At 44.8% G+C, this 12,417-nt stretch overlaps 2 protein-coding genes across 2 annotated transcripts; both read left to right on the forward strand.

Moving 5' to 3' along the window:
- Positions 1–1,479: 1,479 nt before the first annotated feature.
- On the forward strand, positions 1,480–12,079 carry LOC311612290 (uncharacterized protein; the record flags this gene model as incomplete). Its single annotated transcript, XM_084865141.1, has 2 exons — positions 1,480–1,559; positions 11,614–12,079. The coding sequence occupies exon 2, from the start codon at positions 11,645–11,647 to the stop codon at positions 12,077–12,079; it is 435 nt and encodes a 144-aa protein (XP_084721267.1). The 5' UTR covers positions 1,480–1,559; positions 11,614–11,644.
- LOC311613030 (uncharacterized protein) lies at positions 2,653–3,243 on the forward strand (the record flags this gene model as incomplete). The annotated part of the gene is made up of 1 exon (XM_084866514.1): positions 2,653–3,243. The coding sequence occupies one exon, from the start codon at positions 2,653–2,655 to the stop codon at positions 3,241–3,243; it is 591 nt and encodes a 196-aa protein (XP_084722640.1).
- Positions 12,080–12,417: the final 338 nt, after the last annotated feature.

Raw genomic sequence — 12,417 nt, forward strand, 5'->3', positions numbered from 1 at the left:
ATCCAATGAATTTTTAACATTATATTTAATTTGGAACACATTTAACTTTTCAGATATTGTGGTTTTCACTTTTAGAATTTCCATTTGGTTATTTCTGAGCATGGGAAATGGGAATTAATATTGTAGCAATGCAAACAATTTAAATTTGAATATTCAATATGTCTGTTCTAAGTATACCAGTGACATCACTTGAACCCACTTTGTTGAACCCACTCTTTAAGAACACTAAAATAAGCCATTCTCTTCTCTCTTTTTCTTTATTAATTAAGTTATTACAGATGTGTCTTTATCTCCCTTTATCCCCCCATCCCCAGAGTTCTGCCCTCACCCTCACCCCTTGTTGTATGTGTCCATCGCTTATGCTTATATGAATGCATATGAGTCCTTTGGTTGATCTCTCTCCCTTATCCCCACCCTCCCCTATCTTCCCTCTGAGGTTTGAGCATCTGATCGATGCTTCTCTGTCTCTAGATCTGTTTTTGTTCATCGGTTTATGTTGTTCATTATAATCCACAAATGAGTGAGGTCATATGATATTTATCTTTCTCTGACTGACTTATTTCACTTAGCATAACCCTTAACCCTTCCCATTTTTATTTTACCTCACCCCTTCAGCTTTGCCACAGAAGACTGTAAATTATTTTCAGGCTATAACTTAAGGCAATATGCCCAGCTTTAGTCACTCATTCTGGATTTACCTTCATAAAGCCAAACTCACTGATGTATATAGGAGGGAAAATATCATTTAGTTTGAACAGATCAACCTACTTTAAAAGGCATATGTGGCTTAAAAAAATCCCATTGTCCATTAAAAATCCATATGTGCACCTATTTCTCTATCTATCTATCTATCTATCTATCTATCTATCATCTATCTATCTATCTATCTATCTATCTATCTATCTATCTATCTCCCGAATGTTGCCCAGTGCTGCACATTATCTTGCCTACTTCCCTTTTGCCATCTTAATTGATTTGTAGATCCTGCAAAAGATATTTTTAACATCAGCATTTAAAATATCAGAATGGTTAGGTTAAAAAAAAATTTGAATACTTTGCTGAAGTCTCCAAGGATTCTTTTCCTAACCTCTATACTACACACACACACACACACACACACACACTTTAGACATATAGATTTTCATACCAAGCCATCTAGACCCAAAGTCCAGATGGAAAATTAATATCTAGGGTGGCAGGAAAGAAGTTGTGTGAACAGGACTCGTAAGTGTGAATAGAGAACCATTTTCCATAGAAAATAAGGCAACAGAGGAACAATGATGTTCATTTCTACTCACCACACTCCACATTTTAAGCAGGTATTTTTTTTTAGCCAGTAGCAATTGCCCTGGGCCCCATGATCAGAGGCCAGGGAGGTGTGGCCAGTCATCACCTGTCACAGGACCATGTGGGTGGCAGGAGGCGGTCCTCTCATGCCCAGGCCCTGTCTCACTCACTGGGGCAGAGCTCAAGCCCAGCATAAAAGGGCCGTGGGGATGGAGCATCTCCATCCACTCCCTCCTGAGGCAGTGACAGACCCTGTGCTGCTTGTGCACCTGGTAAGTGTCCATGGGGAATGGAGCAGGGCCTACCATAGAGAGAGGCCAGACCAGAGCTGGAGGGCAGGTGGGCAGGGCCTTGGGGACTGGAGTTGTGGTTGGCAAGGATGGAGAAGAGCGAGAGTGCAATGGATGAGAGAGACCACGGTAACTGGGAAGACTGGTGTGGCTGGTGCTAGAGGTTTAGAGAAACCAAATTGCTTTCAGCTGCTGGGTGTGTTTCTTTGGCTTGAGAGAATGAAAACATTGACCGTTAGATTATGCAGGAATGGATTGTAGAATGGGAATATAATTTTGAAACTACAGCCATAACCAGTTGTAGAAACAATGTGCTCAGGACAGTGGTACTTAACAGAGAGAACCAGTGTGGATTGGACTAGACGCCAGGAAGATCCATAATGGGCAATGGGGACACACTGAGTTGCGAAGCCCTGTGATAGGCCTCGGGAGCCAGCCTGGGGAGGAGGACTGTGAAGGACAGAGTGTGAGGTTGAGAATCAGGGAACCTGGAAACAGAACTATGACATGCTATTGAAAAGCATTGAGCTAGAAAATTCACTTCTTTTGGTTTTAGTTTCTTTGTTTATACATTGAATTGATTGAGACAAATGGACTCCAAGGCACTTTGCAGTTACAATTTTCTCTATTCTGGAAAAGCAAACCATATCAGAAATCCTTTCTAGAGAGAATGGGTTTGCTCTTTTCTTAAAGAAGCTTTAGCTCTAAAATGATCCTACATTGGACATTTTCAAGAATCTTGGTGACAGGGTAGAATGAATGCTGTCCTGAAGCAAATTTATTGCCTGGTCTCTCCGACACTTAGGAAATGTGAACAGGCATCAATTTTCCTTATGTATTTGGAGGTGATATTGTATGACAACCATCCAAATGAGTTTGAGACTCATGATAAACTAGTAACACTGATTAAAAGGTCAGAGATGGTTTTACTATGTCTGATCTCACAATTTTCAAAATGAAAGGGATAGGAATGATGTTTAAAAAGACAGGAAGGGCAGGGGTAGCCTCTGTGTGGGACTGACTTGCTGTCTGACTCTCCCTCAGCTCCTGAACGCCCGCCTACCTGCCCGACCAGATGTCCTGCCAGCAGTGCCAGCAGTGCGTCCCCAAGTGCCCTCCCAAGTGCTGCACCCCAAAATGTCCCCCTAAGTGTCCCCCCAAGTGCCCTCCAGTCTCCTCCTGCTGCAGTGTCAGCTCTGGGGGCTGCTGTAGCTCTGGGGGTGGGGGCTGCTGTAGCTCTGGGGGTGGTGGCTGTTGCAGCTCTGGGGGTGGTGGCTGCTGCCTGAGCCACCACAGGTCCCGCAGGTCTCGTCTCTTCAGACACAGAAGCTCTGGGGGCGGAGGCTGCTGTAGCTCAGGGGGCTCCAGCTGCTGTGGAGGGGGCTCTGGAGGCTCCAGCTGCTGCGGAGGCGGCTCTGGAGGGGGCTCTAGCTGCTGCGGAGGGGGCTCCAGCTCTGGAGGGGGCTGTGGTCAGTCCTCTGGAGGCTCCAGCTGCTGCGGAGGGGGCTCTGGAGGGGGATCCAGCTATGGAGGGGGCTCCAGCTGCTGTGGTGGGGGTTCTAGCTATGGTGGGGGCTCCAGCTATGGAGGGGGCTCCAGCTATGGAGGAGGCTATGGTCAGTCCTCTGGGGGGTGCTGTGGTCAGTCCTCTGGAGGCTGCTGCTGAAGCTGACCCTGAGCCAAGAAGACTAGAATCAGAGGCACTAAAGGGGCAAGATCACCTTCCAAGGGCCTGCCTGTGTTGCTGAGACATTTCAGTGAAGATTTCATGTTTTGTCCTGGAAGATTCTTCTGACCTGCGATCTAGAAATCTGCATCCTCTCCTAAAGGCTCATCTCCCGACCTCTGATCCTACCTTTGCAGTTGTTGCCCTGGGAACCCCAGATTATTTCTCTGGCTGGCCCCCTCTGGAAGGGAAACAATAAAACAGTCTGCTCCCCAGCTTGTTCTCCACTGTTGTCTCTTATTGTACACTTTCTGGGAAAGGCGAGCGTGTCTGGTCTCGGTTCTGTCTCCCCTTGCCACCTGGGCCCTGAACTAGCATTGCTTGCTTTCAGGACTCTGAGAGTCCCCACGGACACAATTATTCCCACTTCTGCCGGTCATTAGAGCTGAAACCAGTCCCTCTGCCATCGAAGTTCAGGAAATGAAAATTAAGGGATTTCCTTTAACAGGCAGAACAGTATGTAAAGAATTGCCCTCTTGATGTTGGAGAACTGAAAAGACACTTCTGGGTTGATAGGTGTTCATGGAGGTAGTAACTTTAACTACAATCACCCCTATAAATGGGAGAGACAGGGAGAGATGCTGGAATTATTAAAACTCAGACACTTGGAGGAGGGGTCCCATGAAATTAAAACTCAGGCCTCTGAAGAGGGGTTCCCGCTCACTGATGCAGGGTTCCTTGAGCTCAGATGAGAGGTTCTAGTGATTGGACTCTCTGAGGAGCAGGTGCCACCTGGTGGTGTCCTCATGTCTGTAAGAGGCACAAGGCTGGCTCTGTGAGAGCAGGGAACACTGCACCTTGGAACCCACTCATGTTATTGGAGCAAATGGCCATGGCTGGGAGAGGAGGTAAGATTGGGATGACCTGGAGAGATACAGGAAACTAACAAGGAGCAGGCAGCTGGGAGCCTGGCCCATGTCCCCATTCCTGTCCTTCAATCTCCTTATAGCTCCCCCTGTTGGCAGACTACAGGAAGCCAGCTGGCAAAGGAGGAAGGTGGTTTGCAGAGTGACAACCCTAACTAACATTAGAAAGCCAGATGTTGAAGAGTGGGCTTGAAACTGAGTAACAAAAACCTAATTATCAGAACCCAGAAGCAGGGGACCTATTATCCTACTCAGCCATAACTCTCCTCCTTCCTGATACCCTTGCTCTCTTCCTCTTCTCTTAAACAATTTCACCATGCTCCCCCTTCAGCCAAAATTATAAAATGACCCCACAGAACTCATACTTCAAAAATGTAGACTGCTATGTTACAAATAAAACTTCAAGGTCACTTCTGCCCATGGACCTCAAGCAGTTTCTATTATCACAGAGTACAAGTAGAATCACACACACACACACACACACACACACACACACACACACCTTCATGAAGGGTGTCAAGAGCCTGGAAACAATGTCTGTGAGAATCACAATTGCCTCTGTGCTTCTGGTGGTCCTTCTGATGAAGTGACTACAGGTTTAGATTCTGGGTGGATGTAAATCAGCCTTCACTTTTTTCCCAAGGGAGCTGCCCTAATGCTCCTATTTCACACTCACTTTAACACTACAGTTCTTCGGTGATAATATTCTCAGGTTGTCTTCTCTCCTTGTAATATAACTTGGTGTGTGTGTGTGTATGTGATTGTAATGTGTTTTCTCTTGGGACTGCCCAAGACGTGTTTCCTCTTTTCCCATCTGACTTGGAATCCTTATAACTTATAACACCTGTAATGCTAGGTGTTTCCATGTTAGGACCAAGGACATTCAAGGTTGGAGGCAGAATTTCAGGCCTCAGGTGAATGACTTCCTAACTTCAGGGGATAGGCCTATCACAGTAGTTGGCAAACACCCCTTGAGTGGCCAAAATTCCACCTGTGGCCCATGCACAGAAGTTGGTTTTTGGCTCTCAAAAGAAATTTCAATCATTCTACTGTTGATATTTGGCTCTTTTGACTAGTGAGTTTGACGACTACTGGGATATCACACCATACTGGGGGCTTTCTGGGGACTTCCTCTCTACTCCTGTGGCTTCCCTCAGGCAGGGAAAACTGTGCTTTAACTTAGGATGGGGCTCCTCCTGGGAAGGTAGGGACACTCCCCATACTTTCTCTAGAAGAGGTCACATTAGCTCTTCCTCTTTATTGCTCTTTCTAAGTTCTAAGGGACTCAGATTGGACCTGACAGATGCTTCAAGGCCAAAGTTCTTCAAAAACAAGGAAACAAACTTCTGCAGGGTCTCTGTGAGTCTTTCCTTCTCCTGCCTCTCTGTTGAGTCCAGAAACTGGTGTCCAGCAGTAGTGGCTGGATTTAATTTCTCCTCTGCTTCCCCTATGTGGGCATCCTTCTGCTAATGCACAGGAAATTCTCCACAGTTCTCATGTAGTTGGAGGCTGGGATCTCCAAGCTGTCCCATAGCAGGCATGGGTCCAGAATGCCCTCTCTGACTACCCTCCTCCCAGCCGTAGGCAGTCAGACCAGCGGGAGAGATGATTACCCTCATGGACCAATCTCTTCAGCTAGCTTGGGGAGTCCCTGAGAAACACCTCTTACTCTGGCATTGTCCTGCGTTCTGATGACTGGGTAACATTGTCCTGACAATGATGGAGCAATTCCAATATGTCAGGTACTGTGTTATCTATTACATTGCTCACTTTATGCAATGCTATGAGCAAGTCCATTTTTAGCACCCATTTTACAAAAGAAGAAATTGAGGACCAGAGAGGTTAAGTGCATTTTTTCAAGACCCTTGTCATAGTTGGTCTAAATCACCACCACTCCTCTCTACTGTTCACTGTCACTGCACCAAGGGTCTGAGAGCAGACTCCTGGGATGGTATTTGTTGGTGCCTGTCCTGTAGAACTGGAAAACACACACACACCAACATATCATATTCTATAATGAAATGAGTTTCGTGTAGAATAAAAGAGCTAAATTTTTTAATCGAATCACAAACTTGGACTCATAATGGAAACAAATTTGGTGTATAAGAAAAACAGAAGAAATGTTTAAGGGAAATTTTGAGAAACTAATACCATCAAAATAAAATTCAAAATAACATAAACATAACAAAATAGAAAGCAAAAATCATATAAACAAAACAAAATAGAAAGTCAACGCAATGTATGTAAAATAATAAATATTTATTAAGTATTTACTATATCGCAAGCATTCATTACCCTAAGTGTTTGTTCTTCTGTATAATTTTTAGGAACATAAATTTGTCACGTTCCACAAAACAAAGCTAAGCAAAGTGTGCTGTTGGAGTTTTGACTGGCATTGCATTAAACTCACATAATACCACAGGGAGAAGGTGGGGATTTTCATCTTAATATTTACTTTTTCTTTCCATATATCATGAACATATCCCATAGATTTCTACTTAGATATTTTAAAATATTTTTCAATAAAGTTTTAAAATTTTATACACAAATGCCTTTAAAATATGCATTATTATATGTTGTATCTTGCTGTTTTTGAAATAACAGGTTAAATTTATTTTATTTTCAAACTTATTTTTAAAGAAATAAAGAATACTGCTCTCATGTCTGAAAACTTGCTGTACTCTTATTATTTGTAATTAGTTACAGGGAAAATTCTTATGCATATATTTTTCCTTATCATTCCCTTTATCTCCTTAGGCTCTATTTAGAGATGTTCAAGTGATATAAAAGAGTATGCCCATTTTACATTTTAATTCATTTATACATCATTATGAAGTATGTACTGAATGAATGAATCATCATACTGTCTTACATAATAAGTATGCCAAACCTATGAAGCATGAATGCCCAATTCCTCGCTTCCTCTCCAACACTGAGCTTTTGTTAAACACTCAATCTTTGCCAATCCATATAAAATGAATGGACACTATAACATAAAAAGACGAGATATTCTTTATTCTTTGATTAATAGTAAAATTGAACACATTTTCACTTATATTTTTTTGCCATTTGTATTTCTTTTCTGGTGTGTGCATTGCCTCTTTGTTCTTTGCTCATTTTTTTTTGGTATGCTTAGTATTATTTTTGATATAAGTTTTCAGCTTTTAATATATACATTTATCAAATTTTTTCTTTCATATTTCCATTTCCTCTTTTTCATTCAATATAATTTTTCTCAAATTTGAAATAAAAAATACTTTCCACAATACTTTTCGTGTGCTTTGAAAAATAATTTATAATACAAAATAAAGGTTTTGAAAGGAAGAGGAACAAACTAAAATCCAATCATGCAATGAGATCCTATCTCTAACAGGGGCTTTAAGGTGCTGGGAATAGAGTGAAATTCACACAGTTTTCATGACTTCCCAGTGACCTCAGCCGTCTTTTCTCTCATCCCCTGAAAGTGACAGAGCCCAGGGGAGACAGACGCCTCAGATGAGTAAGTGACCTCAGAAAACCTCATCATTAAACGTTTTTTTGCTATTAAATGTTGCCAAATCATTTGGAACTGAGGCTGAGGACGGAGTCCTCATGGTATTGCAACCATGCTACTGATTTATTACCTGCCCTGAAGTCACATTAATTGATGGTTGGGCGCTGCCTTGCCTGTGGACAGAGGCATAACCCAATTGCATCTCAGCCACATCATCCTAGGAATCCGTGAGCTGGGCTTCTGAATCGTACTACCTGTGTGAGCCACGGAAGCAATATTCTGACCTCTCCTCCCATAACTAAGCCCTTTGGAACAACCTGAGAACCAACAGGTTCGCACCTGAGTAATATCGAGGCAGATCTCTGTCGGATGATATGGCCAGCACTTGTCACTGTGCGTGTCTGAATGTCAAACTCTTATCCGATTGCCTAAGACACATGGAAAAGCTATTTGCAATCTCTCAGCTGCTATGAAATGCTGGGGATGTGACTATATGCATATCTGTGTTCTCGGTGCTGATGAGGGCATGCAAGCATGTCATATTCATACTCTTGCTCCTAAGGAGTATTCAATTCATAGCAGAGGCATAACAGAACAAATAGAAACCTGTAGGAACAGACCAAGTTCATACTGCATAGATATTTGAATGCTGGGGCAAGGAGTTTAGATTTTGTCCTGAATCAGTGGGGGCCCTAGAGAAGACTTTATTTGATGGTGGTGTGACTGTCTAACTTATCCAAACTGAAACACAATTGAGATAAAAAAGGAGGTTTATGATGATTTATGTTGGGACAAAAGGCATAATCCAAAACTGACCCTAGTAAATGGGAATGGACAGTTACCTTATTCAATGGTCATAGGTAGTTATTTTTAGAAGAATCTTAATGTGGATGAGATAGAGGGGAAAAAATCAGGAAGGTGGGAAACAGACAAGGTACCCCCCCACACACACAATTACCATAGAGTATGTGTATATGCTTATGCAAACATGCACACTTGCAGTCTATATTATTTGCACATCCAAATGCGTATACACGAACACATTTATATTTGCAAGTGCATGTTAGCTGGCTTCGCTGTCACCTTATGACTTAGTACTAATTTATTCCGTTGTTCTAGGCTCGGGGGAATTTTAGATTCTGCCCCAATTTTCCTGCCACGGACAGGAAAGAGGAGTTTTTTCCTCACGGGGCTCCATGTGCCTTCTTCTAATTAACTCATGAGTTTCCTTTGGGGAAATCTCACTGTGACGTTGTACACCAATCTGAGCCACGTGTGAGCTCCTCCCGAGCCCTTCATGGACTGAAAGCATCGGAGTAGATAAATGGTGCAAACAGAGAAAACAATAGTAAAAACTTAAAGACGTAAGCCAAAACTGCCTTAAGAGATTTAAAGAGCCCTTCGAGGTTCCTGCACTGCCTCACGTTTCCCTGGCCCCGTGTTTGGGAATCCCATGTGTGATTTTACGGGTTCCCTTCACTGGCCCCGGATTTGTCTGATTAAGTGGTGCAATGCGGAGCTCTCCGACCAAACTCCTTCTTGGCTATATTTTCATGGTCCAACACATCAAGATGTTTAACAGAGCAAAAGGGCCTGCGATAGAAATATAAACTAATTAATTTGTAGAAAACCAAACCAAACTCAGACTTACTATCCTTTGAAAAACGCTCTGTCTTAAAAATAATACCCATTATTTTCTCTGTTATTTTTGAGTCCAGAGGCATCATCATTTGAGGGTCCACCATACCATAGATCTCCCATCAGGCTCTCTCTTTATAGTACCGTGCTGACTAGCACAATACTCCTGTGAGATATTTCCCTCACTATTCATGTTTTTTTTTTATACTAGAGAAAATAAGCACATGAACAAAATGAGAAATGAATTAAGTAACTTTCAGAGGACACGCAGCTGTCAGGTGGCTGAGCCAGGATTGCTTCCTAGGTCTGTGTGGCTCCAGGCTCAGAAGAGGACTGGGATGCAGCAGGGGCCAGCACGTTTTTGGATAAAGGGCTGAGGAGTAAATACTTCAGGCTGTGGGAGGCATAGGGTCTCTGTCCCACTTACCTAACTCTGCCACAGATGATAAGAAATGAGCGCAGAGGAACACCGAAATTGGAACTTCATATACTTTTCAGGTGTTCTAAAATATTCCCCTTTTGATATTTCTCCCCAAGCATTTAAACACATAAAGCCATTCTTACTTAGCTGGAAAGGCTATATGAAACACACAGTGGGCATAGTTGGGATGCAGACCAAAGTCGATGGCCTCTGATAGCCTTGTGGAGCGATGTGGACTTGAACTTAAGTGGAGAAATGTGAAGCATCTCCAAAACGGGCTGCCAAGAGCCATTGAGTTTATATCAGCTGCTATTGGGCTCTGAGGTAAAAAACAACAACAACCAGGAGTTAAGAGGCCTCCAGGCTGGCATTTCCCACAGAGATGAGGCAGAAGATCAAAATAGATTCCCCCAACCCCACCACTCCTGTTTCTAACCAGCCCTATTCCTAGTCCAAGGTGGGTACCCTGATTCCTAATCCTCTTGGATGGAGGCAGGAAGGAACAGCCAGTCATCACCTGTCACAGGACCATGTGGGAGGCAGGAGGCAGTCCTCTCATGCCCAGGCTCTGTCTCACCTGCTGGGGCAGAGCCCAAGGCCAGGATAAAAGGGCCTCTGGACCAGGGCACCTCCATCCACTCCTGACGGAAGGACCCTGTGCTGCTTGTGTACCCGGTGAGTGCTCACTGGGCATGGGGCAGGGCCTTCCATAGTGGGAGGTTTAGACCAGCGCAGGAGAGCAGGCGGGCAGGACCTTGGGCAGGGGGAGGCCACTGTGTCAGAGGAAAGGATTCAGGGAGTTTGGGGGAAGGGTACAAGAAAGGTCCCAGGTTCGATTCTGATCAAGGGCATGTATGTTGATTGCCGGCACATCCCTGGTAGGGGGTGTGCAAGAGGCAGCTGGTCGATATTTCTCTCTCATCGATGTTTCTAGCTCTCTATCTCTCTCCCTTTCTCTCGGTAAAAAAAAAAAAAAAAAAAAAAAAAAAAAAATATATATATATATATATATATATATATATATATATATATATATATATATATATATATTTTAAAGAAAAAAAAAGAAGGGGTCTAGCACCCACTGGGGGCATAAAGAGAAAAGCTACATGGCTGTGCCCTTGGCCTCCAGAGGGAACGAGCTGATCTGCAGCAGAGTGGGCCTCTCAGGACAGGGACACTGAGGCAAAGAGCACTGTGCTCCACTCTGGCAGGTGCTTGGAGGGAGCTCACCTTTGAAAACACAGGCCTGTCCTTGCCCACAAAGGAGGAGCGGGGCTGTGTAAGGAAGCTCGGGCTCCTGTGGGCTTGTTAAAGCCACACATCCATAGCTCTGGGAGTTTGTTGATCGGGACACAGCAAGCCTGAGAATTACCAGGTCACCCCATCAACTCGGGTGGGGAGCAGAGACTTGAGCTCTGGTTTGAGCCCAGGGAAATGAGTAATCAAGAGGTTCATCTTGAGCTTACTGAGGTGGATCATCTCCAAGACCCCTCGCAATGCCGACCTTCCAGAATAAGGTCATGACAAGAGGAACGATGGCTGAATTTTTTCCTTGAAGAAATTATATTCCCTTCAAGTTGCTGATAAGTAAATGTACTTCCAATTGGGAGGGCATAGCTGGATTCAGTTCTATCATCACTGAGGAGGCTTTAGACTCTTGGATGTGTTGGGTAATATTGTTCGGTTATAACGCTACTTCTTCGAGCAATCGATGGAAGTTCATGTTTGACTTGCAAGGATACACTGAGGTTCCAAAGAGATGATGCAAGAGTAATGGGAAAACTACTCAAAGGAGTAAAACTGCAGGAGGATATAGCGATATTCAGAGAACAAGAAGAGACGGGGGTGGCCTCTGTGTGGGACTGACTTGCTGTCTGACTCTCCCTCAGCTCCTGAACGCCCGCCCACCAGCCCGCCCAGATGTCCTGCCAGCAGTGCCAGCAGTGCGTCCCCAAGTGCCCTCCCAAGTGCTGCACCCCCAAGTGCCCTCCCAAGTGCTGCACCCCAAAATGTCCCCCTAAGTGTCCCCCCAAGTGCCCTCCAGTCTCCTGCTGCAGTGTCAGCTCTGGGGGCTGCTGTAGCTCTGGAGGTGGTGGCTGCTGTAGCTCTGGAGGTGGTGGCTGCTGTAGCTCTGGGGGTGGTGGCTGCTGCCTGAGCCACCACAGGCCCCGCAGGTCTCTCCGCCTCAGACACAGAAGCTCTGGCTGCTGCAGCTCAGGGGGCTCCAGCTGCTGTGGAGGAGGCTCTGGAGGCGGCTCCAGCTGCTGTGGAGGGGGCTCTGGAGGCTCCAGCTGCTGCGGAGGGGGCTCCAGCTCTGGAGGGAGCTGTGGTCAGTCCTCTGGAGGCTGTTGCTGACCTTGATCCTGACCTCAATTTCCCTCTGAGCTTCCTGAATGGCAGAGGGGTCCTGGCAAAACTTGAACTCTGTTCCAGAAGTTCCCTCTATCCTGGTATCCAGAAGCCCAACACCTCTCTCTAAAACCTGGTTTCTGACCTCCTTCCCCATATCTGTGGCTGCCCTGGGAATCCCTAAGCACAGATCCTATGTCCCTTTGAAGCTCACGTTATTGTATTCTCATGCTTGAATTGAAAAATAAATACAGAATCTGCTCACTAACTTGGTCTGGGCTGATTGCATTTCCTGTTTTGGGCACCACTGTTCTATCCTCTTCCCCTACTGGTGGCTGCAGAGG

This window comes from Pipistrellus hanaki (assembly GCF_964339955.1).
Source record: "Pipistrellus hanaki genome assembly, chromosome: 18".
In the NCBI taxonomy this organism is placed as follows: Eukaryota; Metazoa; Chordata; class Mammalia; order Chiroptera; family Vespertilionidae; genus Pipistrellus; species Pipistrellus hanaki.